General features: G+C 41.9%; 1 protein-coding gene across 1 annotated transcript in view; it reads right to left on the bottom strand.

Annotated features, from left to right (window-relative positions):
- Positions 1 to 2,468: 2,468 nt before the first annotated feature.
- arhgap5 (Rho GTPase activating protein 5) overlaps positions 2,469 to 24,457 on the bottom strand; it is a 43,514-nt gene continuing 21,525 nt past the window's right edge. The window contains exons 4-7 of the mRNA XM_070920359.1: positions 11,994 to 12,071; positions 8,872 to 9,003; positions 4,785 to 4,890; positions 2,469 to 2,787 (exon numbers count right to left, since the gene is read on the bottom strand). Coding sequence (XP_070776460.1) covers positions 2,469 to 2,787; positions 4,785 to 4,890; positions 8,872 to 9,003; positions 11,994 to 12,071 — 635 coding nt within the window. The remainder of the gene's footprint in view (positions 2,788 to 4,784; positions 4,891 to 8,871; positions 9,004 to 11,993; positions 12,072 to 24,457) is intronic.

The raw sequence follows: 24,457 nt of genomic DNA, 5'->3' as shown, positions 1-24,457 counted from the left end.
TTTGGAATAGAAGTATAAAGTAGCATAAAATGTAAAGTAAAAGTACCTCAAAACTGTACTGAAGTATAATTCTTGATTAAATGCAAAGTTCTTTCCAGGAAACTTGACGGAAGTTATTCTGAAATGACTCAGACATGAAATTACAGACGTGTTAAATAAAACGTTAGCGGCTATCATCTTTGTTCCGACGTGGAAAACAAATCTTTGTTGTTGTGCAGCAGGTGGAATATTTGTATCCAGATGGACAGAAGATGTGATGAATGTTTAACATCCTGCTGCCAAAGACCAGCAGCCGTTTATCTGACAGAGAGACACTGCTCAGCTTGTGTACCAACACAAAGTGGGCCGCAGGTGAGCCGAAGGTAAAGGTGTGACTGAACGAAGCTCTCGCTGTGTCATCGATGAAGACAAGCGACGAGGGATGTTTTCTCTTTCAGACAAAGAGGAATTAAAACCCACCCATCTGTTATCTAACCCCCTCCCCTCTAGACACACACACACACACACACACACACACACACACACACACACACACACACACCATCAGAAAAAAAGATGGGTTTCAGTTACACCATCACAAAGAAATATGATTATAGCTTCTGACAGATTATTCAGTCCAGTACCCCGTGGTATTTCACTAAATCAGCAACTTCTGCTGCTGATAGATTTATATATATATATACTTATATATACTTCTTTCCTCTATTTAGGGAAAACTATTCAACATATAACCAAAAATATGATATTAAGAGTTGATTTCTTGCATGATGGAAAATAAACAAATGCAAAAAATGAAACCCCTCCTCGAGTTTTTTCTGTGGAAATGTTCCCCTTAAACCAAAAAGATTCAGATAAAACGATGCAGATCTGAACAAGAGCTCCGTTAGAGTTTCAAAGAGTTTCATTTCATTTCATTTTCTTTAACTTTTAAGTTGTTGTTTTTTTTTTTCACTAAGTGGCAAAACAGAGACATGCAAATTTTAGTTTCCAACAAACCAACAGAACAAAAGTAGAAATGACAAAGTGGGAAGCGTCGTCCGCAAAGTGAAGGAAGTAACCGAACACGGAAGACGCCTCCTCGAACCGATCCTGAACGCATCGCAACGTAGTGGTTTCCTCACTCATGTGCCATCATCGAGGGCTCGGGGGGGGGGGGGGGGGGGGGGAGACGTCAGTCGATGCATTAAGAGTTAGAGGCTCCAAAGAGACGAGACAGTCAGCTGAAGGTTTGTAGTAAAGTCTGATTCTCTCGTACGGAGCGCTACGAGTCCGTCAGTTCCTTTTCCCTCCTGAATCCCCCCTTCCCTCTGCAGAGAAGGTACAAACTGGCTGTAATACAGACCACAGGTCAGTTCACACAGATACACCATCACACACACATCATCGTCATCACACACACACACACACACACACACACAAACTGGGTAGAAATCAGACGTTACAAAAAATATTTAAAAAAAAGAAATGAAGAGTCCAAATGATAAAAACATAAACTACACAAACAGACATGAAATTGGCATGTGGGACCTTTGACACAAATCGTGCATGTGCTGTCCTTTAAGGGGGTCAAAGTTCATGTAGTGGGGCAGGGGTCATTCCATTTAGTCTTTTAGTATTTAAAACCAGAGCACCCCCCCACACCTCACCTCCCCGAGACCAAAAATAATCCACATTTTCTCATATTTCAGCGAGGCGGCGAGTTCATAAACCCGCTGTTTGTGAGTCTGACGTCTGGTGTCGAAGGGATGAAGAGCGTTCCCTCCTCTTACTGACCGATGTTCGGTCAAAGGGCAACAGAAGAAGAAGAAGAAGAAGAAGAAGTCGTCAGTCAGTCAGTCAGTCAGTATCAGATGTTTCATATTGGCGTTGCAGTTGTGGGGTCTCTTTAAGCTTTAACTTCCCTTTTCTCTTGTCTCGGAGCAGGTAAAGGTGGGCAGGGTTTGAGGGGGACTTGCTTAGGACCCAGTGTGCTATTCCATCAGGGTAAGGTAGGTGGAGGGTAATTTTTATTTGCCCCAAGCGAGTCCCAGAATCCCCGGAGTCCAAGTCAGACCCTGCTAAACGATTAGTGTTGTCGCTATGTGCCGAATCAAAGCAGCTCATCCATCAGCTGGTTTCAGTCTTCGTATCATAAAAGGGGCGGTCGGATCCAAAAATTAGTTCCAAAAGGTGACGTCCGATTGTAATTCTCTAATCCAGGATTTACCTCGCAGGATGAGCCGATCTCACAGATTAGGTTTAATCCAACAAACGGTCGATGTGTCTCAAAACCCCGAAGCTCATTCACCTCAAAGTCCATGACGAACAGCAGCTGCTGAATCCACAAAATGTCTCCATCCGGGTTATTTTATATTTCATTTGAACAGCCGACCAGCAGAAGACGACCTCCAGGCGATTGTTGGCCGAAAACGGCTGGCGGCGCGCACAAACAACCTCAGACTTCATGTCCCAGCATGCTCCTCTGGCTCTCAGATCAGCGGGTCGGGGTGCAGGGTGTGCTGGATCTGCTGCGGCTGCAGGGGCGGGGGCAGCTGCAGCGGGAGCAGAGCCTCCACCATGTTGTGGCAGTGCGGCGGCGGCGTGCCCTCGCTGCTGGAGCTCTCGGCCACCTCGCCGCCGTGGAAGAAGTAGTCGCTCTGCACGATGAAGGACTCGATGACGGCCTGGTTCAGCTTGGTGGTGGACAGCGTGTCCTTGTTCTCGAAGTCGGGCCGCATCAGCGTGGGCCAGAAGCAGATGGACAGGTTGTCGGCCGTCATCAGGGTGGTTTTGCTGTGCTGGCTCACCCTGCGGGAGGAAACAGAGGCAGACAAAGGGTTAAAAAAAAGGACAAACTCATCCACAAACAACCACTCCTGAAATCATGTCACCATAATGTCAACCTGTCACATCGCTAACGTGTAATTCTCCTAATATTTATTGTTTTTATCTCCTTTGTACGCATGTCAAAACACATCTTTTTAAAAATATTTTAGAGGAGAAATACAAATATAATTTAGACGTGTTGGTATCTACTGTTCAACAGGTAAATGATGTGAAAGGTATATTTAATGTCTTCAGGTGTCATTAAGCTGCTCTAATCTGCTCGGACAGAGTTAAACATGCAGACATGTACTGTCATTATGTAGAGCTGGGCGTTATGGGTGAAATCAGTATCATGACATTAATAGGGATATTTTTCCAATATCAGATCTAAAGTATCATTATAGCAACTGTGTGCAAAATCACCTTCATCTGAAATTCAAAATAATGAACTGTTTCCAGGAGCTCGAACTCTTCATGTGTCTAAAACTAAAACTTCAGGACTGATGTTGTTTCACAGAATCTTTCACTTGAACAACGATGACAGTGAATAATCAGCCAGCCCACTGAAGATGTGCTGCATTAATACATTTAAAACCAGAGGCACTTTCAGCCTTCATTCATCGGGCATCATTAACTGAACAAACTTGATTTATTACTAAAATAAAAAGTAAACACCATTTGTCCGCTGTCATGACGACGGACATGATTTTGTCTCTTTCTGATCAGCTGACAGGACACATCCAGCAGCTGACTGGTGTTTTAATGAAATCATTAACTGATGAAGCTTGACATCATGATTAGGGTGGTGATTTATTACATTTAACACAATTAATGAAATCAATGACAGCCGCCATTTAACCCCGTCACTGAACACCGTCCAGCCTGTCAGCTGCAGGACGGCGGGGCCGTTCACGCTGCGTCACCAGATCTCAGACCCAACAGAGACTTCAGCACGACGCGAGATTATCTGATCGATTCAGAAAACACAAGCACGAGTTTACAAACCACAGCCAGAGCAGCCGAACGACAGCTGAGACTCGACGGCCTCGTAGGAGCACATCTGTGGCACTACGAGTGATTCAAGACAGTTCAGCTATTTTCTCGTATTTAGAGCTGAATTTAGTGATTCAGACCTGTCGGACCAGCGCAGAATGTCTCGGGGAATAACAATAATAACAACAATAATATGACTTTACAATTATCATGCCTTAATCTGAATTTTAGAGTTTAAATGACACCAAAATTAACTAAAAGAAAAGCTGTAATTCCAACAGACTAATAATGTTGTTGCATGAGGCCCACTGAGACAGAATCAATGCAGCAGTCTCAACATTGTTCGGGCCACTGGTTCTTTAACTGTATCTAAATAGTTAATTTAAGGAGTAATCACTGTGGACGGGACAGAATTAGTAAATAAGACAGAACCGAGGACAAGGATGAACACTTCAGTCCCGTTTCAGTAATCCACTACCTGCAGCTGTGTTCAAGTTCAATCTTCTTCTCTGACACAAAGTCAAAATACAGCCAGCAGACTCGTGTGTCACTAAATCCGGCACGGCTTTTTTTTTTCTGATCAGACTGCTGGATGTTTTAGAGCATCTGTAAATGTTCTCACTGCGTTCGTTTTATCATCCAATCACAGCTGCAGCAAACATGACACACGGGGGTACAGTTCGGCTGCTGCCAACGCTCACAATGTGTCGGCTTGATGTCAGAACTGCATCGTTTGCATCCTGCGACGTGTCAGACGACAGTTTGAGTCTAAATGAAGCTACCTGCTGCGACGTGTTCACTGTCACCACAGAAACACGTACATCTGAGCACTGAGGCTGCTGCTGGAGCTTCATACTGAGGATTTAACTCCAACACCACAACACCACATCGAGAGTGTGTGTGTGTGTGTGTGTGTGTGTGTGTGTGTGTGTGTGTGTGTGTGTGTGTGTCTGTCTCTGAGTTTGTGGTTTGTGTGTGTGTCTTACCTGTTGAGGTGTGTGATGATGTATTTGAAGACCTGGTAGTTGACCGAAGGAAACTTCTTCACGATCTCCCGCAAGACCTGCAGACGCTCGATGTAGTCCACGATTTCTGACACACACACACACACACACACACACACACACACACACACACACACACACACACACAGGGAGAGAAGATAGAAGGTGTTTTACATTTTACACACACACTCTCTCTTGGGAACGGATATTATACTCTTTGGAAAACAAAAGGCTGAGATGCTGCCAAGAGCAGCTCCCACGCTGTACACACACACACACACACACACACACACACACACACACACACACACACACACACACACACACACACACACACACACACACACACACACACACACACAGCAGCACTAAGCCTTGTGGGCAGAAACAATAGTCGCCTGCATCACATCTTACTCTGCACTGGTTAAAAACAAAACAGGTCCGTTTTTGCAGACTAAGAAACTACAGATTTAAAGTCACAGCAGCACGAAAAAGGCGGAACTGGTGTTATTAACTTATAGAGCTGAAGAGACTGGAAATAAAACATGAGGAACTTTGGGTAATAAAAGGTATCTTTATAGGATTTGATGAGATGTTCAATATTTAAATGTAGACTATTTGGCACGTGTGACGAAGCAGTGATTGAAATGATGTCTATTTAATCAATTTGTAATTTGAGGTAAAGCTCTTTGAGGTTAATGTCAATGGTTATAAATTCTTACAGTATTTTCCAGAATCTGCTCAGAGAGCTTCCATGTCATTATGGGGGTGCAATGGGGGGCTTATTTAGAACCGATTGATTCTTTTGATCAGTTTATGACTGTTTTAATCTCCAAACTTGTCAATAAGATCAAAGGATACTGCAAAATAATAAAATAAAGTCTCTCTCGTATGTTATCCAACTTAAATGATCTTAAATGTAAAAATACAACGGTAAATTATTAAACATTATTACTAAAAAACATGATAAGTGATTAGAGCATCATGTTTCATCAGCTGCTAGCAAGTCAGACAAGTCAGGAAGTGAAAACTGAGAATATTTGGTTTGAGACAAATAGTAAAAATGGTCGTGAAGCTGCTGTTGTGACAGTTAAAGCTGGTAGACGTGAATACGTAGAGGCAGTAAAACAAAAACAACAACAACAAACAACAGAAAACACATCCTTCCTGAAGAGTAAACCGTCTGTGAAGTTCCTCGATATTCCTCGTCCTCCCGAGAGAATCCATCACTTTCCCGCCGGCGAAAGCTCGTTGGAGCTGAAGCGCTCTGCTCGGTTATTAAATATTTAAAGAGCAGATGTGAAATAAGAGCTTTACCTTTGGATTGTCACAACAGAGCTACTTTAACACACCCCGACCTTCCTTCCCCCATCTGGAATGTCCTGGAGAATATTCCAGACATTCCAGGACCAGCGGGAAGCCTTTTATATTTTTAGACACAAATTTACAGCCGTACACACAACGACACTCAGATTTATTCATCCTGCACACCATCAATCATCCTAACGAGGAGCCAACGGGAGCCTTTGACCCTCTAATGGCTGCAAGAGGTCAAAGGTCATTAATCCACGCTGCCACATCTCAACATTAGCTGGAGCTATCGCAGAAAGAAACGGTTCATCATGGGACCAATATAACAATTCAATCCTTTATTAAATGTATATATATCAGTCTGATGGGGCCGCTGTCTACACCGTGTACCCACAATGCAATGGGTTCAGTGTGATAAATTGATGTGCTAAAACTATAAAAGGACTGTAAAGTTTAGATGAAGCTCTGACGATATAATGAAGCTGCGGCAGCAGGAAAATATATTATCGATAAAAAATGAATCTCAACTGACAACAAAAACAGAAACGAATCACTGAATGAATGAATGAATGAATGAAAGACTCAGGACCTGAATTAACAAAACACCACTGAAAGAATTCACCAACAAACAATCCACTGACTTTGATAATCATACATTCATCTGTTTATTCTTTCCAAATAACAAACAACAAAACACCTAAATCTTAACCTGTTCAATGCCACAGACCAACTACTATGACAGACACCTAATCCAATATTTTAAAGGGAAAAATAGAAAGGTAGAAAATTAAAGAAAATAAAAAAAGATTATCTGGTGCAATATTAACATTTATTCTAGTGCAATAAGAACATCTAGTCTGGTGCAAAACTACATTGTATTTATGTATATGCTGTTTGGTCTTTTGATGATCTGATCCGGAGCAGCACTCCTAATCTGGTTCCATCCTGTAAAATAAATTCCTGTTCTAGTATCTTGCGACCCCAGTGGGGCCCCCACACCACAGGTTGGGAACCACTGGCTTACATTAGAGGTCTCTTTTGGTCCAAAATGGTGTGCCTTATCAGAATTGAATGATTTCACACCATCTGCAGCAGATTATTTTCCATCTTTTGTTTTCCGTTTCATCCTCTGCATCTCAAACAGAGCAAACAGGAAACCAGCTCCACCCAGACGGAGCTTCTGGAGAATATGATCCAACTCACGGTGCTCTGAACTCTCTGCAGGACATCATGTACTCATAATCCTCCAGCTCCTTAAATTCTTCCTCAATGTGCTCAAACACTTTTCTGACTTTCTCCAACTCTATTTCTGGTTCTTGCTGGCAGAAATGGAGCTTTTGTTTCAAGTAAATTCCTGCATTCCTATATTATTCCTACATTTAGTGCTGAATAATGTCACTCTTTGTAGGAAACTATTGAGAGGTTACAGACCCTTGGAACAAAGCATTACCAAAGTGCCCCCCCTTTCCTGCATTTCAAAGTGTCGCCTACAGTAACACACTTTCCTCCTGTGATGACTGTGACGCCGATACATGATCAGAGCAGAGAGAGTCCACTACACAGACCTGAGCCCTGCAGCAGTACAGCTGGACCCTTCCTGACAAATTTGAACCAGCCTGACTCTGGTCCCACGACAAGTCTTGGTTAACAAAAGATAAACTGGTGGACCCCTGAAGACCTCTAATCTAGATAATACATTTAAACTTGTGCCAAACCTGCCTGTCAAGTTATTTATATATGACAACAATAGAAAAATGTAATAATATTCAACAGAAACTAAGACAGCAGATCGCAGAAAAACAAGACTAGAACGACAGAACACATGAAGCCTGAACCTGAGACCGTCACGGTAATAAACCAGATATGTTATATGGCATATTAACATTCATCTGTGGACAAAAGTCAGAATCCTTATTTCCTATCAAAGCTGCTGCAGAGAACAGACAGCGAGGAGGTCAAAGGTCAAACAGTCACAGCAGCTGACTGTAGTCATGACATTAAAGAGAAATCACAGGAGAGGAAGAAGAAGAAGAAGAAGAGGAAGAAGAAGAAGAAGAAGAAGAAGAAGAAGAAGAGTTCCTGCTGTATCTGAATAATTTTACAAAGAAGAACCGCATCGCCTCTCTCACTTCTTCTTCTACTCTCAGAAACTCATTAAAATGTGTGTGTGTGTCTTTTTACATTTCTCGTTGTGTGTGCGCGTGTGTATTTTTGGCTCATTAATCTGCTGTCGTCAGCCCGGTGGTTTCAGCACTCAGCAACACACACACACACACACACACACACACACACACACACAACACACACACACACACACACACACACAGAGAGAGTGGATGTCTGACAGCATCCTGAGGCTGTAAAAAGCCTCTTAAGAGTGTGTGATGTGACAGAAAGCTGTGTGTGTGTGTGTGTGTGTGTGTGCGTGTGTGTGTGTGTGTGTGCGTGTGTGTGTGTGTGTGTGTGTGTGTGTGTGTGTGTGTGTGTGTGTGTGTGCGTGTGCGTGTGTGTGTGCGTGTGTGTGTGTAAACTGAACAAGCTGAACAAGATTTCTGAAGACAGCAGTTAAAATAGACAAGAGGTTACTGAAGAACTTGAAAAGGTGTCATTACCTCCACGTCAAAGGTGTGTGTTTTTATGTGTTTTTACGTCTTTTCTTTGGGCCCTGAAGGTATCTGGAGGAGAATTATTGATAATTTGTCTCTCAGATAAATCTCACACCTGAAGATGGTGTTCATGTGTTTGAGTTTATTCTTACTTGCAGCCTCCACCAGCTCCGGGTGCAGGCAGTAGGGGATGAGCGGGTCGGGCAGGTCAGCAAAGAAAGCCTTCAGCGCTCCGGCAGCAGCGTTCACCGCCACGTCCATCACCACAAAGTCGATGCTGTGATCTATACAGAGAGAGAGGAAGACTTTGATTTTCTCTGCAGCAGATTCACAAACTTATATTTCATTGCTTGTTATCTGTTGTTTCACGGCAGATTCAGCTACAAAACGCCATCCGTTTCACCCTCTGCATCCCAAACAGAGCTGACAGGAAAGCAGCTCCACCCAGACGGAGCTTCTGGACAATATGATCCAACTCACAGAGCTCTGAACTCTCTGCAGGGCCTCATGTATATATAAATACATTGAATTGAATGTACCATGTAGAAAAGGAGCAGGATCGTCAACACCAGTGCTCCATAGAAGACGTCTTCACAAGGCGTCACTGAACCCACTTTGGGAACCACTGCCATAGAGGACAAGATGATTTGGTGCATCTCTAAAGACTCTATAGACTTTCTTTTACAATAAACTTCATGATTATTCAATAACGAACAAATTTCAATAACAAGCGTCTTTTTTTTACAAAGTCATCGAGAACAGTGTTTACTGGCTAAAAAAGGGAGACGTCACTGATAACCCAAAGACCAAACCTGCATCGACAACAGTGTTCACCCTTTGTGCACTGAATCCAGGCCCTTTTAGGACCATGTTAAAACCAAGACCTGGGTCCTATAATCCATGTTGATCCATGGAGATATGAGTCAAACAGGCTTTTGGTGGGTCAGTGCTTCAGTCTGAAAGGATATCAAAGAGCTTGAAAGTGGTTGTGTTGCAGCAGCTCACAGCTGAGCTTTGTGTCTGAGCAGGAGAACAGAGCTCCTCTCTGATCCCAGCTAACAGAGGTTATCATCAGTCTGTCTGCAGCCACAGAGGCCTGAGTGTTTCTCTGATGGAGCAGCAGGGCTGGAACAGAATACACGTCCAGTTCAAACAACCATTTTTCTGCTCTGTTATTCCTGTCGAGGGAGAGGGGGGAGCTCCAGCTCCATCACTCCAGTTTGAGTTGTCTTTTCTGTTTGGAAAAACAAAGCTGCAGCCTTATTTACACAGGTCAAAGTGCTGTCAGCTTTCTCATTAGCCCAGAGTTAAAATACTGTGAAATGACGGCTTATAAAAAGACCAGAGATACGCGCAGAAAAAGAAATATATATCACTTCCTGTTTTGACACACTGCAACGGGCAAATGACGACGGGAAGGAGGAGAAAGAGGAAGGAGAAAAGTGAGAGAGAAAGAGGACAGAGCCCTGAGGTAACACGACAGCTGTCACACTGAATCTGAAAGACTGCCAACACACACACACACACACTGAGTTCACCAGAAATACTCTCAAGGAAATAAAGAGATAGGAGGGGAAGCAGTGAGGAGAGAGATACAAACAACAGGAAATGCACGAGTGAGTAAAAGGAGGACAGAAAAGGAGGGACAGAGGAGCGAGGACACTAAATGAGGAAAGAGCGAAGATATTAAAGAAAGACGAGACACAAAAAGAGGAGGAAGAAGGAAGTGTGATCATAAACAAATGCTGCTTCAGCCCTGTTGAAGAAGCTGAAGCACCGTGACCTCTGCATCCTAAAAGAAATCCTAAAAGCAGTTTCCATAAAAACACATGCAGCTGGTATGGAGGCAGCAGCAGCCCAGCAGCCCCTCTTACTGACAGAGGAGCTATTGGCTGTAATGGTGCTTTTCACACACAGATACGATCGAGCTGCAGCGAGAGGAAGGTCTCAACAGAAATATGCAACCTGACAAAGGCGCCTACGGCAAGCCATGAGGGGCGCACTAACAGTGAATAACTCAAGAGTTAACTCAAGATGTTTAAGACGGTTTAAGCAGGTTTAAAAGACGCCTGCACAGAGTCGACCTCGAGCACAGCAACTCTAATCTCTGACAGCAAACGAGTGAATGGAGCCAGAAATACAACTCATATCATTAGCAGGTGCTTGTTTTGTAAAGGGTCAGTCCATTTAACACTGAGCAGCTTCATTTACAGCTATATAACAGAATCACAGCACAGCTACATAATGTGAGACCAACTTAAATAAAATGTTTTCATATTTATATATATGTGTTGTATGATGACTCTGATGAAGGCCACAAGCCGAAACGTGTTGGTCATCTTTAGACTACCCGTGTTATATGGTTATATGAGAGTCCCATCTCAGCAAGGCCACCTCATATACTGTTATAAATAAAGTTGGAAACGTCTTCAGTGGTTCTACACATTATCTTAAACAGACACTGAAGAAACTTCTTCTCTAAAAACCTTGTTGAACTGATCCAGTTTGACTCATTAATGACACGGAGGAGAAGAAGGTGTATCGTTTGTTAAATGCATCAATTGGGGAAGATGGAATAAGAAAGGTGTTTTTCTCCTTTAGGATACCAACTTTATTCAAATAATACCGTCATCATGTAAAGGTAGGCGGTCTCTCAGTTTGGAGGAAGACTCCTCAGGCTATTCACAGTTTGACTGAGATGCCGATTTATTTGAACCATGATGACACAAATTGATTAACTACAATAAAAGAGAAAAGGGGAAGCAATGCAATCAATAATGAAAAAACAAACCACCTCATCTCAGTCCCGCCTCCATATTTCACTGCCTGGCTGTAAAATGAGTGACACTTCTGCCCGTGTGCTGGTGATTTCTGCCTGTGGAGACTTTACTTATTCTAACAGCCAGTCTGGAAGCTCTCCAGCACTCGTGTTCAGGTTCGACTCTGCTCCACAGGGCATGTGTTTCTCTTTAAACACTTCTGCTGCGTGGTCAGATTTCGAATCAGTTTTCTCTGCGGCTCGAAATTTATTGCACACATCACACAAACGCTACTCGATTGGTAACATGTTTTCCAAGGAACTCCTGAGTTCTTAAACGTTCATGGGAAAATAATTTAGAATCACGATCTGTGAAAATAATGAGAACCACCGGCCTCCGTGCTTTGAAACTCCGGTTACACATGTGCTCCTTCGGCTTTCTCGGTAGCTGAATATGTATTTATGAGGTTCTGCTGAGAGCTTGTGTCGGTCCAGGTGTGTGTTTGAGTGCTTCACCTTGATCAAACTGTTTCTGGATGTTGTCCTGGTCCGTCTTGTTCCCACTGACGCGATACAGGCCTTCTGTCGTCAGACCTGCAAAACACAAACAACCCTCAGCTCAGTAACAGCTCTGACGGACTTCATTCATGTGGAATTTAAACAGATGGGCCAACAGGAGCAGTGGAATTGGTTTCAGCTAATGTGGTTTCCTGTAACCACACACTGAGATTTTTTTTTGGATTAAAGCAAAGAACTTTCATGCCACCAATTCCAGAAGTTTCTCAGAACTTTAACAGCCTCTGAAGCGGTATTCACTGTTTATCATGACTAATTTTTCCTTTTTCTTATTAAATTCTTCATCATTTCTGGTTTCCAGTGTGTGTGCAACCTGTGAAAGGACGATTAAATGATTTTTATGATGCTCTGTGATCATTTTTGAGGGTCACAGCATCGGACCAGCTGATGAAAACATGAATACTTGTCTCAGGACGGCATATCGACATCTCAATCTTTGAATAGTAGAGAGCAACTCTTTACATAGCTCTAAATAATACGTTTATAATTATCCACAAAAGGTAAAGCAAACAGGAAAAAAGAGAGAAAGTAGTAAGTGAGAAGGTAAAGATGGAGGAGGCAAAGCCGCTGCCACTGACATCATTAAAGTGAATATCTTTCATATTTTATTCATCTTTTAATGCAGAGTTCAGTTCATAGGATGTCTTTTAATTTGGATTTGTCTGTAACCATTTATGAGTAAATGAATTTTTGTTTGCTGCAGCCTCAACATTAATCATTTCTTTATGTGTGGTAATATGTCTGGACTGTGCTGCTTATTAATACATTTTGTACATTTTGTATTGTGAGTCAGGTAGGCGTAATAAGCTCTCTAAGCTTCAGCCTACACCTTTTGGGTCTTTGCTGTAATCTGTTTTTGACATTTACTCATTCTTCTGTGTCCGTTTAAGCTCTCAGGTGGATTACTGTCTTCAGTTTTCAATTATTAAATTAAATATCAATTGAATTAAATTATTTTTGGCAGGTCTCCCACATGGAATCTGGTTCAAAACATACGAGTGTTTTGCCTCAACAACGCTTGTGGTCAGATTTATTCATAATTCAACATCAGAAGGCCACGAAACGATAGCAGCCATTATTTACTTACAAGAAGTCGGGGGTGGGGGTGGGGGGGTCATTAATATCCAGTTGTCTACAGCAACAACAACAACAGATAAACAGTAAATCAACTATTTAGTTATTTTAGCCTTCAACTGGTCTGAGAGCAGCATTTGTTAGTGTCTCTGACCATAAATATCACAGCCAGCTGGCACCTGGCAGCTGATCTCAGACCAGCACATGTCTTAATTAGGGCTATAATGTTTGTTCTAGCTGCAAGGATGAACACACACACAAAACACACACACACACACAATCCATACAGGTCGTAGTTCTGCTCTGTCGCTGCTGCAAGGTCACCCACACTGCAGTATACATGCTGTGTGTGTGTGTGTGTGTGTGTGTGTGTGTGTGTGTGTGTGTGTGTGTGTGTGTGTGTGTGTGTTTTGTGTCCCTGCAGAGGCAGTTAAGCAGAGACAGTATTATGTAAATTCAGCTTTAATGGATTCAAGTAAATCGTGTCAAGTGTGAGCAACTGTGGGAGCGTGTGTGTGTTCATTGGTATCTGGGTGTTTATCTGCGCCTATTTGTGTGTGTGTGTGTGTGTGTGTTGACTCAGGTGTGTGACAGAACACTTCGTCTTCGCTCTTAAGTTAACAGAAAACTGAGGAAAGCAGCGTTTTTGCTAAATTACCTCAGTCTCATCAGCAACCCACTCGACCCAATTTGTGTATGTACATGTGTGGTGAGTGTGTGTGTGTCTGTGTGTGTGTGTGTGTGTGTGTGTGTGTGTGTGTGTGTGTGTGTGTGTGTGTGTTTTGGCAGTGCCTCACACAGTCAGCAGAATATGTAAGCTCAGAAAACAGAGTGGGTGGAAAGCCTCAAATATGTTCTGTTGATGTATATTCAATATGTTCAATATGTTTAGATTACTATATTTGTGAGGACCGACGTGCAACTCCACAGTTAACAACCACACTGACATCAGATCAGTTACACGGCGGAGGAACGCCTTGATCAAATGTTCAGACTCATCTGAAGCCTCCGAGTCATGTGACTTCATCTGTGTTTGTTTCTTCACACTGTGGAGCGTCGCTGTAAAGTTAATGTGCGCAGAGTTTCATGTTTCACAGAAAACCGAACACTGAGACGTCGACCACAAACCACAGAAGCATCCTGCAAGGAGCTGATTCCTGAAGTGGAATTTTAATGGTCGGGATCACAAAATGAGCTCAAACTGAAATATGAGCTGGACTCTTTCTGTAGTGTTTACTGAGTTTAGACAACAATTCTATTTATACTAATATTCATGTTCATCAATGTTATTATAATAATTATAAGAACCTGAGAATTAAGCGTAATCTAATCTAATGAACTATTATGGAACATTAGATGAAACCATCTTTATTCAAAAAAATTAATTATTCAAAGGTCCCGTGCGATGGGCACTTTAACTTCTTGGAAAACAGCTCATTTCCAGTGGTGATGTCACGCTGCACTAGTGGGAGCAACTCAAAAGTCCAACTGATAAAGTCATCAGAAATATTTCTACCTGTTCTATCAAATCAAACCGGCCTTTCTCTCCATAACCAGCAGCACACTGTTTAAACATCTTGAAATTGATTTCAATCAGCTGATAACATCAGTAAACAAACCACTTAAGTGTATATAAAGTATTTGATTATTTCCTACAGAGTTTACCAGCTGATGAGGTAACACTTACTTCACACAGGCAGTTCATTTTTACTATTCTTCCGTGTGTCCTGAATGCAGCATCACCTTTTCACCTCTGACCTTAAAATGACCCCTCCAACGCCCCCTGACAAAATGTCACCACCCTGTACATATCTCTGTCCTTGTGAGGACATCTGATTCTCAACAGGATGCAACACAAACCGTGCACGCACGCACACACACACACACACACACACACACACACACACACACATACATAGAGCTGAACCGAGGGGAAGGAAGTTAACAGTGAAGCTCATGTTTGCATGTTGGGATCTGATAAGACTCGTCCTGCTGTGATATGATCTAATATCCTGATGCACACACACACACTGTTACTGTACCTCAGTTCCTCTTATCACTCCGTTTCTATCTTTCTATCTCCATCTTATCTCAAAGCTGTTTCACGGTCTCTCCCTCTACCTGTCTGTCTGTCCGTCTGTCTGTCTGTCTGCCTGCCATGGGCCAGTTGCCACAGTTATTTTATTGCTGTGACAAACATCTGCTGTGGGAGGAGACAGGAAGCCAGTTCAATAAGTGAAAGTCAATCATCGGCTATTTTTAACTCTTATTTTACCAGGCAGGGACACACACACACACACACACACACACACACACACACACACACACTAACATGAGTGTGTGTTATTTTCTTTCAACCTCTTTTGAAAGTCAACGCTGACATTGATGAATGGTGCAACTCCTCAGTTCAAGGCCTGTTTTATTGAACAACTTTAAGCTCTAACTGCAGATAAAAGCTATATAAACTATATAATGTGGATGATGATGATGATGATGATGATGATACATTTACTGTGACCAAAATAAATGATGATTTAGACTATTTTAACAAACATTCGGGTCGGATCGGGTGTTTTTCAGCTTTATCAAATGTATTTTTCTGCATCACAAAGTGATTAATGTGGAAACAGCCTGCAGTGAAAACCAGAATAAATGATGATGTGTTCAATAATGGGACAAAGATGCACAAAGAGAAAGTCTGACTGGTTTCTATCAAAATAAATAACTCCTACATTGTTCAACACATACAGACACTGACTGTTGTGATAACTGCAAACATTGTTCTTGCCCTGCGGAAAAAAGATCCACACACTATATAAAAAAGCCTCTGCTGTTGTTTAGGGATTCATTCAAAGAGATCTGAACTGAAAGCAGAACTGAGCGGTTTCTGTCAAACTTACATCTGCTCCACTGCGTATGGTGACCTTTGACCTAATGACTGCTCAGACTGAGGTGTTTACTCGCCCTTATAAATAGACAAACTGGGCACAACTGTTAAACATGTTCTTCCCATTAAGATAATGACTTTAAGGTGCTGACATGACGGCCTCGACAGATAATCAGTTTAAGGACAAAGTGGCTGAACGCGTAAACAGTCTCTGTGTTGACGCGGCGGCGCTGTCAACAGTTTTATTAAACAGCCACAGACTGTCAGACCTCCGCACAGGAAGAGGAAACCATTTACAACAAGATCTAAGAATTGTCAAGTCAAACAATGTTTATTCACTACATCACATGTTAACCTGCCATTGTGTTGTGTTGGTCCACACTGTGTTGAGTCTTTGATGTTTTGGGCTGTATTGTGTCATTTAGGGTGGGGTATCAAAAATATTACTTTGAGTACTTTGTGTACACTTTTTACACTTTTTAATTTGTTAGTAGCTATTTCCTTGTATACATTTGGGCACTCTTAACTTTAGACTGTATTTCATTTTGGCAAAGTTCTTTATTTAAAGGAATAGTATCTTTCTTCTCAACAAATCCAACGAAAAGACTCAAACCTGCAGTGCATGTATCTACTAACGGGTACTGTGTGGGAATCACAGCCTGATACATCTTCCTCCTCCTCTGAGCCATAAAAACTATTTAAAACTCATCAGTGTTTCCTTCATCACCATGAACACACACACACACACTGTAGTTTATCTTGACTCCGTCCCACACACACCGTCCTGCCGCCCCAAATACTCCACATGTGGATTCATCCGCCCCTGAAAATAGTCCCCAACAAATGCACTATTTCCTCCTGTTAGTTTGATAAAAACTACAGCGAACGGCTGTTTGAGGGAATGACTGAGCCTTTTTAAACATGAAACTATATATTTCTGAGTTGTTTTTAAAGATTGTTTTCAGGTCTTCAGTGTTTTGGTCTTTTTTAAATGGAGAGAAGGGTTAACATTTACATAACCCTTGGTTTCGTATGGAAAAAGGTAACATCATGAAACCAATAGTCAGGTTTCATATTGGCATTTTCAAGCTATAATATACAAATAATTGTAAATTGTGCTGCCATTTGGGACAGAATTGAGGAGCTCATGCTGGCAAAGTTTAAGTGGTGTCGCTGTTGAGTTTTTAAAATGTACAATGTTGTCCCTTTAATATTCTGAACATAAGCTTTATCTTAGATGAGGTTTTGGATCTGGATTTAAATGATCTACCTGTACATTTGGTAACACTCTGGTGTTCTGTGTTTGTTACTAGTGTAGAAACACACAGACTAACCCGTGTTGGTTAAAGCTGACCTGCTGCTTCCACTACATATCAGCAGACCCCAGCCCACATGTGCCAGTTTCTCATATCCAGGACATGAAGGTCTTATCTCGCTCATTATATATGGGATATGACATGCTAACATGCACTCACTCCTATAAGGAAGATGAATGTGCAGGTAAAAAGCGCTCGTTTTCCCAGAGGAGACCAAACACAGCTTTTCCCACAATCCTCAGGCTGAGAAACGAGCTGAGCTTTCTGGTCTGGAAGTCATTCTGCTGCCGATACTCTCCTCCAGAGAGAGAGAGAGAGTGTGTGTTAGAGAAAGACTGCAGCTTTATGTGTATGGAAGTAATGACCTATGGTGCGCGCGCACACACACACACACACACACACACACACAGCTGTGGTCTGGTGGAGTCATCAGTTTCTCCGTTGGTGTGTTAATTTAATGACCGACCCTCCACACAACCAGGGGTCAATATAAATCAATACAAAGGCTGCAAGGGGAGAGAGTGTGTGTGTGTGTGTGTGAGAGAGTATGATTTAATATCTGGGCAGCTTGGGTAACGAGATCCATACCCACACACACACACACACAGTCTCAGCAGACAACAGGCCCACAGCTGCAGTCTGCTTTCAGACTGAGATCTTTACAGTCGGGAGTTCACCACTGCACAAATCACAATTTCATCAAAAGTACAGTTTCTGTTTGTGTCTGTGCTGAATGACAACGGTGAGTCTGATTCTCTACGCTGCTCTCAGAGGCTGACAGCAGCTTCTCCGCCATCATGTCATCACGCTCACAACGAAACAAAAATCCAAAACATGACAAGAAGGGCTACCGAGGGAGTTTCAGCAGATGACATCTCGTGTGAGACCACCAATGGAAATATCAAGCAGCCCTCGGGACATCAGACACATATCACCCACACCGAGATCAGGATGTGAAAACAGTTGTATAACGTGTTCTGTATCTCTGGAGGAGCTTTGCCAAGTCTGAGAAAATAATCTGAGTCAAGTCATCAGGGTTATCGTGGCTCCGGCTCTCAGACTACAGAATCATAACAGCAAGTCTGCCTTAAAAACTGGGAGCAGTTAAAAAGACATGGGCATTTACCTGGCAGGGAGGGGCTACACAAGTGATTGCATTGTGGGAATTGTGGGATGCAGTATTTTTGAAGCTTGATCCATGATAGGGACTAAAAGTCAGGATGCCTGGGTCTCTGCTGCATCGATGTTAATTTATAGTCTGTCTCTTCTGAAGCCCCCAACTTTATGGAAATGTAATACTGAATCACAGAGACACCCCTCACATGATGCACCTGGCTTTAATCTGACCAAAAACACCACATATTCAGTATATTAAAACATTACAGTAAATCTATTTGGCAACCGCTTTTGTTAAAAAATAATACCAGTGAGATCCGCACTGATTTTGAATTAGGGAAAAGGTGAGCTCTGGTGTCAGACTGCACCTGTACTCGTCCTGCAGACACAGAACGAAGCTGTGGGATTGGTGCATCTTTACTGCAAACCTCCCATTACATGACACAAAGGAGGATTTAAAAAATCTGAAGGGAAATAATCTGAAAATGTAATATTTAGTTGATAAAAAAAATACTAAAATGACAATCAAGTAAACGATTAATGAGAAAAGCATTTAAACCAAATATTGAATCAATGCATTCAAACTGGTTTTTAAAGATATTTTTAAGAGGAACAAAACCTGGTCCATTTTATTTCTACAGCAAATAAAAGAAACCCTTTAACAGGGAAACAGTCTTTTCTCATTAGAAATGTTTTGTGATCATTTGAAACGCAGCTGAACTGTGAGGAAACGAGCAGCAGTATTTCAGGGAGGCAGCATAAATGTTACGGCTGAAAAGAGGAAGAAAAAGGAAGAAGAGACGAGACAAGAGGAGGAGGCTGATATGGGGCAAGATGTTCGTAAGATCTTTCTTGTGTAAATGTCTCATTTACATCTTGTCTACCTGAAGCTCTGCAGCAGAGGAGGAGACTGTTATCAGACTCCTGCAGCAGGGAGGAGGAGGTGAGCAGCTCGACCTGCTATTATCATAAACACAACCACCGACTCCTCCTCCTCTCCTCCATTTCCCTCCATACCTCTGTGCTTGTTCATTGGATATCTGCCTCCTCTTTCAGATCTCCCTTCCTCTCCTCGCCTCCTGACACCACTTTCAATTTCAATCACCTTTATTGGTGTGACATGTGAATAAAATGGAAAACATTGGATGAAGAAAACCAAAGCAAAGGTGATAACAATACAAACTTGTTATATAAGAACAGAATTATAATCATTGTGTCTCCCATCATGTCAACACTTTCTGTGGTTGTTTCACAATAAAGGCGTAAAACCCCCTTCAAATTAAAACGCATTTATGCCTCATTTATGAAACAAATGCAGGAAGTGTTGTGTTAGTATGAACAAATAGCCTCATAATTATTCTTAAGCTTACTGTAGGAAATGATGAAGTGCTGCATAATGTGCATTCACTTATCACATGATCAATAATTACCAAAAACACTGTCAAATTGATGAGTTGAATGTACTGTTTTGCATTAATAAACGTGTGAGTAATTATATTTTGTTAACATTCAGGAGTGGAGGTCTGTGTGGGCCACCACCTTCTGAATGTCACATCCATTTGTGTTTTACTGTAAACAGAATAACAATATCATGTGTTTTGTAACAAGAATGAAACTGAAACTAGCGAGAACAGAGCTGCTTGGGTTTGTGACAAACGAGCTGCGACATACTGTATGTATATGTTTTATTAAATAACAACACATTGATATTTGATCATTTGTCACAATTTAATGATTCAACTAAATTTGTAATCTTGGTCCAAGTAACGTTAGTCAATACGTATAATGCTTTTTGCATAAAATCCCAGACACACGTATGTGTGACATTTCGTATTGTGCATCACAGAGTCTGTATTAATATTCAGACAGATGTTACCTCCTCGAGTTTAAAAAACAAAACAAAACTTTCAATAATTACCACAGAACAAGTCACAACATAAAAACAGGCCAAACTACCAACACACACTGACCTCCCCACAGTCCCGCTCCCCAGTCTGAGCTGCAGTGATCTCAGTGTGTGTGTGTGTGTGTGTGTGTGTGTGTGTGTGTGTGTGTGTGTGTGTGTGTGTGTGTGTGTTGACAGTAGGACAGATGTCCAGCTTTCAGGAAGCAACAGGAGCAACCGACAACACACCCACACACACTAATTTCTAATGTAACAGAGACAGATGGGCTAGTATTATAAATAGAGCCATCAAGCTGCAGCTACCTAGCTACTGCTCTATTTACTCACACACACACACACACACTCCTTTTTTAAGTCGGATTATTTCTCTGTACCTGCTGCACAATGTGATGAATGATAATGAGGCTTAATAAATAAATTATATCTCAACACAAAGACACATCTGCAAAGAAATGACACCAACTACCGTCAAACTTTTGGACTGCAGATGTTTCAGTAGGTGGCGCTCTTTTCTATGTCTGTTCAGCTACGACACAAACTGACAACCAAGTTCTTTCAGCAAACTAAATATTCCTTTGAAGTTTGGTGCGATGATGAGCAGAGAACAAACATCTACTACGACTGTGGGTTGGGACATTTCAACAATGCCAGCATTAATGAGTCAGTTAGTTCTACAACAAACAAATGCGTCACTTCTCGCTGTCAAAAACAAAACTGAACACACACTATGCACTTTTCACCATCACACAAACACCAAGCATTTATTTTTGGTGAGGGCTAAGTGACGACAGAGGGGAGAAGAGGGTGGAGGGAGGAGATAATGATGAGATGGAGAGGATGGAGGGAGAGTTAAGAGAGGAGAGGAGTGGGGCAGCAGAACAGAAGGAAGATGAGAGGTCGGAGAGGAGGAAATAACAGAAGAAGGAATCGATAAGAGAGACGGAAAGATTAAAAGAAGGATTAAAAAGGAGACTGAGAAGAGGAGAGGAAGGAGAGAGGGGGATAGAGAGAGTCAGCACCTTGTGTTGTACAACATGGCCGACTAAACGCCCTCCAGAGACCTTCATTAAAGCCACTGCATCATCAGAAACACACACAACTACTGCTGCTGCTGAGTGTGTGTTAAGCCTGCAGCAAGGTGCTCATCGAGGTCAGTGGCTCTCAGAAGGGCGACAGACTGACATGTCTGTAACAGCAGGACTTCAAAATCCTCTCAACACTTTTCCATTTGCAGCTGCTGAAGTCTATTTCGCTGCTTTTAAATCAGTGTTCTCCTCGCGGTCTCATTTTGACCTGAACGCAGTCCATCACGCTGCCTAAAGAGCTGATAATCACTATTTTTGAAATTCAGCCAATTACGGATGCTTCTGTGGTTATGTAAGGACATAATCACAACCCAATTAAGAATGAAGAACCGCCAGCTGTGGTCATAAGCCATACACACTGTTTATCTCTATCCATTCACAAACAAGATGGGAAACAAAAAGCACATGTATCCTAATGCGACAAGAGCTAGAAGCAGTCACCAAACAGGGAGGGAAATCAGGACATGAGCAGTAACTCCCACTGAGGCTACGAAAAGCTAAAAATAAAGACGTGCTCTGAAGTCTTGGACCAAACTTGTGGAAACGATCATTCAAAGCATTCAAACAGACACTGATCAGCGAGAAGTGCAGTTACAGCTGGAAACAAGGTGACATTTCACTCCTGATTGGCTGAGACGGGGGATGACATTACTCGTGAGCCGGGACATTTTTCACTGCCGCCTTGTTAACGGCGAGAAACGGAGGAAGTGTGGAGTTAAAGGCTGTCGGGAGTTTATTTAAATATTTCAAGTTCAGCTGAATGTCAAAAAGGGAAATATGCGAGCGCAGATCCACCTGTCAAAATGTTCTGTCCTCAAAAACTTTTTGGGGGCTTTTTCAAAACAGACTGGACCGATCATGTCAAAAAGGTTCACATTATATCAGCTATATAAACTCGTACTGAATAACTTTTGCTGGTATGTATCCATCAGTGTCACACGTTATATTACATATTATCAACAGTTACAGTTACATAATGTAACATAACCTGATCCATCTGTCCCAGTAATGATTTAGGTCACCTTCATCAAAACACTGTGTTTGGAGTCATTTGTTTAAATTAACTGGGGTGCATTCAAGCTGCTGATTGCTCTATGTTGTTCAAAGTGATGCACAATTTCTCATTGGGAGTCATATTTGGATTCAGGTGAAATTAATGAAATGCTTCTCTTCTTAATTCTCTTTTACCAAAGTTGAGTTAAGAGATAAAAATCTTATCAGAGACCTGAATGTTAGCTTTTTATTGATTTTACTGAACCTTTCGATCTGTTTTAGTCCAGCACCCGTACCCAACTGAGTACAAGACACACTACAAAAATATAAACAGTTTCAACACATACTGTCAAAAGTTTTACTTAAGCTGCAAGTGGCTCCAGCATAAACACAGCTCTACTTATGAGGATCATCTGTAAGTAACCGGGACACAGATTCTGGAGAGAGATGTTGTTAATACTCAAAGCTGGAAGCACCACAAACTAAATTATATATAGGGAGATTGATATTTCAAAACCTGGGCAAATAAAACCAACACTATTTGCAAAAGAAGATACCACTAGAGCCAAGTGGTTTCTCATTTGAGTGATCTAACTCTTCTCACAGTTTTTATTTTTTGCTGTCTTTGGTAAATGGCCAATGTAATCCAAGGTGTCCCAATTAAAAAGAAATTATGGAGTGTGCAGAGTGAAGGACGCTCCGATTTGTCTTAAGCTCCACTTTATAAATTATCTTCTTATTGCTCATATTGAGGTCCTTGTGGTCACTTTCTCTGTCACTTGCTTGATATTCACTTCGCCTGCTGGTTTGTTTCCAGCACACTCACATGTTCGCTGGCGGCATCATGGCAGACAACATGAGAGAGAGATAAAAAAAAAAAAGAGAGAGAGAGAAGGGCAACATAAGGGCTTTTCAAGGCAAACTAATGGAAGACTGGACTGCTCAAATACAGCCACAGGACACACACACACACACACACACACACACACACACACAAGCCCCATTAGACCAGATGACTGCCTTGGAGCTAGGTGGCTTAGCACTAGCCTCTCTCTCACCCTTTTTACTCTCTCTCTCTCTGCACAACCTGCCCTCAAGACACACACACACACATTTGTAGCATGCTAGTTCATCTTAACACCACACGCACACCATCCATCCCAAGCCTGATGTAGCCCCCGGCCCGGCTCAAACTGGCCTCGTCTGTCCCCCCTAATACTCTGCTGCACACACACACACAGATGCTAGGGGCCATAACCAATTGCCTTAATCTAATCCTTGCCTTGGCCCTCTCACTTTAAGCAATATAAAGAGAGAGAGAGAGAGCGAGAGAGAGGCTATGTCCAAAATATACCAGCTAAATTTGAAAACGGTGTGCATCCACACATGCATTTCTTGGGTTGTTTTCATAAAGATCTAAGTCTACATTGAAATGTCAAAACAACAGGAAAACAGCTGAATTTCTTCTTCTTCTTCTTTCATTCAGCAAACAAAGAAAATGTTCCTCACAGCCAACAGGGGTTGAGGAGTTGACCGACCCCTTCCTGTCTCTTTGTTTGAAAACAGCTGATTATCATCCTTCAATTAATCAATTGACTTTATGAAAAACAGTACAAAACACAAAGAAAGTCAATTTACTGTTCTATGATACAAAGAACAACAGCAAGGCTTCAGAGAAGCCATTTTTGCTTGAAAAAATGAATCGATTATTAAATTAATTTTCTGTAGATTGACACTGAATAAATCGAATACTTGCTTCAAATACAGCTAAAGTTATGATTTACTTGTTCTAATTTGCATATTTTTCTGCTCCTGCTGTCAGACACCTGAATAGAACAAGGAGTTGATTGTGCCTCAGAAATGGGTGACGGGAAACTCTTGGTGCTGCGCAGAGATATCGATCAAGTCCATCTTTTAAGATCAAACATTAGTTTGACAAAATGAACATAAATGTCATCATTCTCCAAAAGCTCCAAGAGAGAATTTCACATTCATCCAGTCTGGAGACGACTTTCAAAAAGCTCAAT

This window comes from Enoplosus armatus, chromosome 15 (assembly GCF_043641665.1).
Source record: "Enoplosus armatus isolate fEnoArm2 chromosome 15, fEnoArm2.hap1, whole genome shotgun sequence".
NCBI classification, from domain to species: domain Eukaryota; kingdom Metazoa; phylum Chordata; class Actinopteri; order Centrarchiformes; family Enoplosidae; genus Enoplosus; species Enoplosus armatus.
This window is presented reverse-complemented; position numbering and strand designations above follow the sequence as displayed.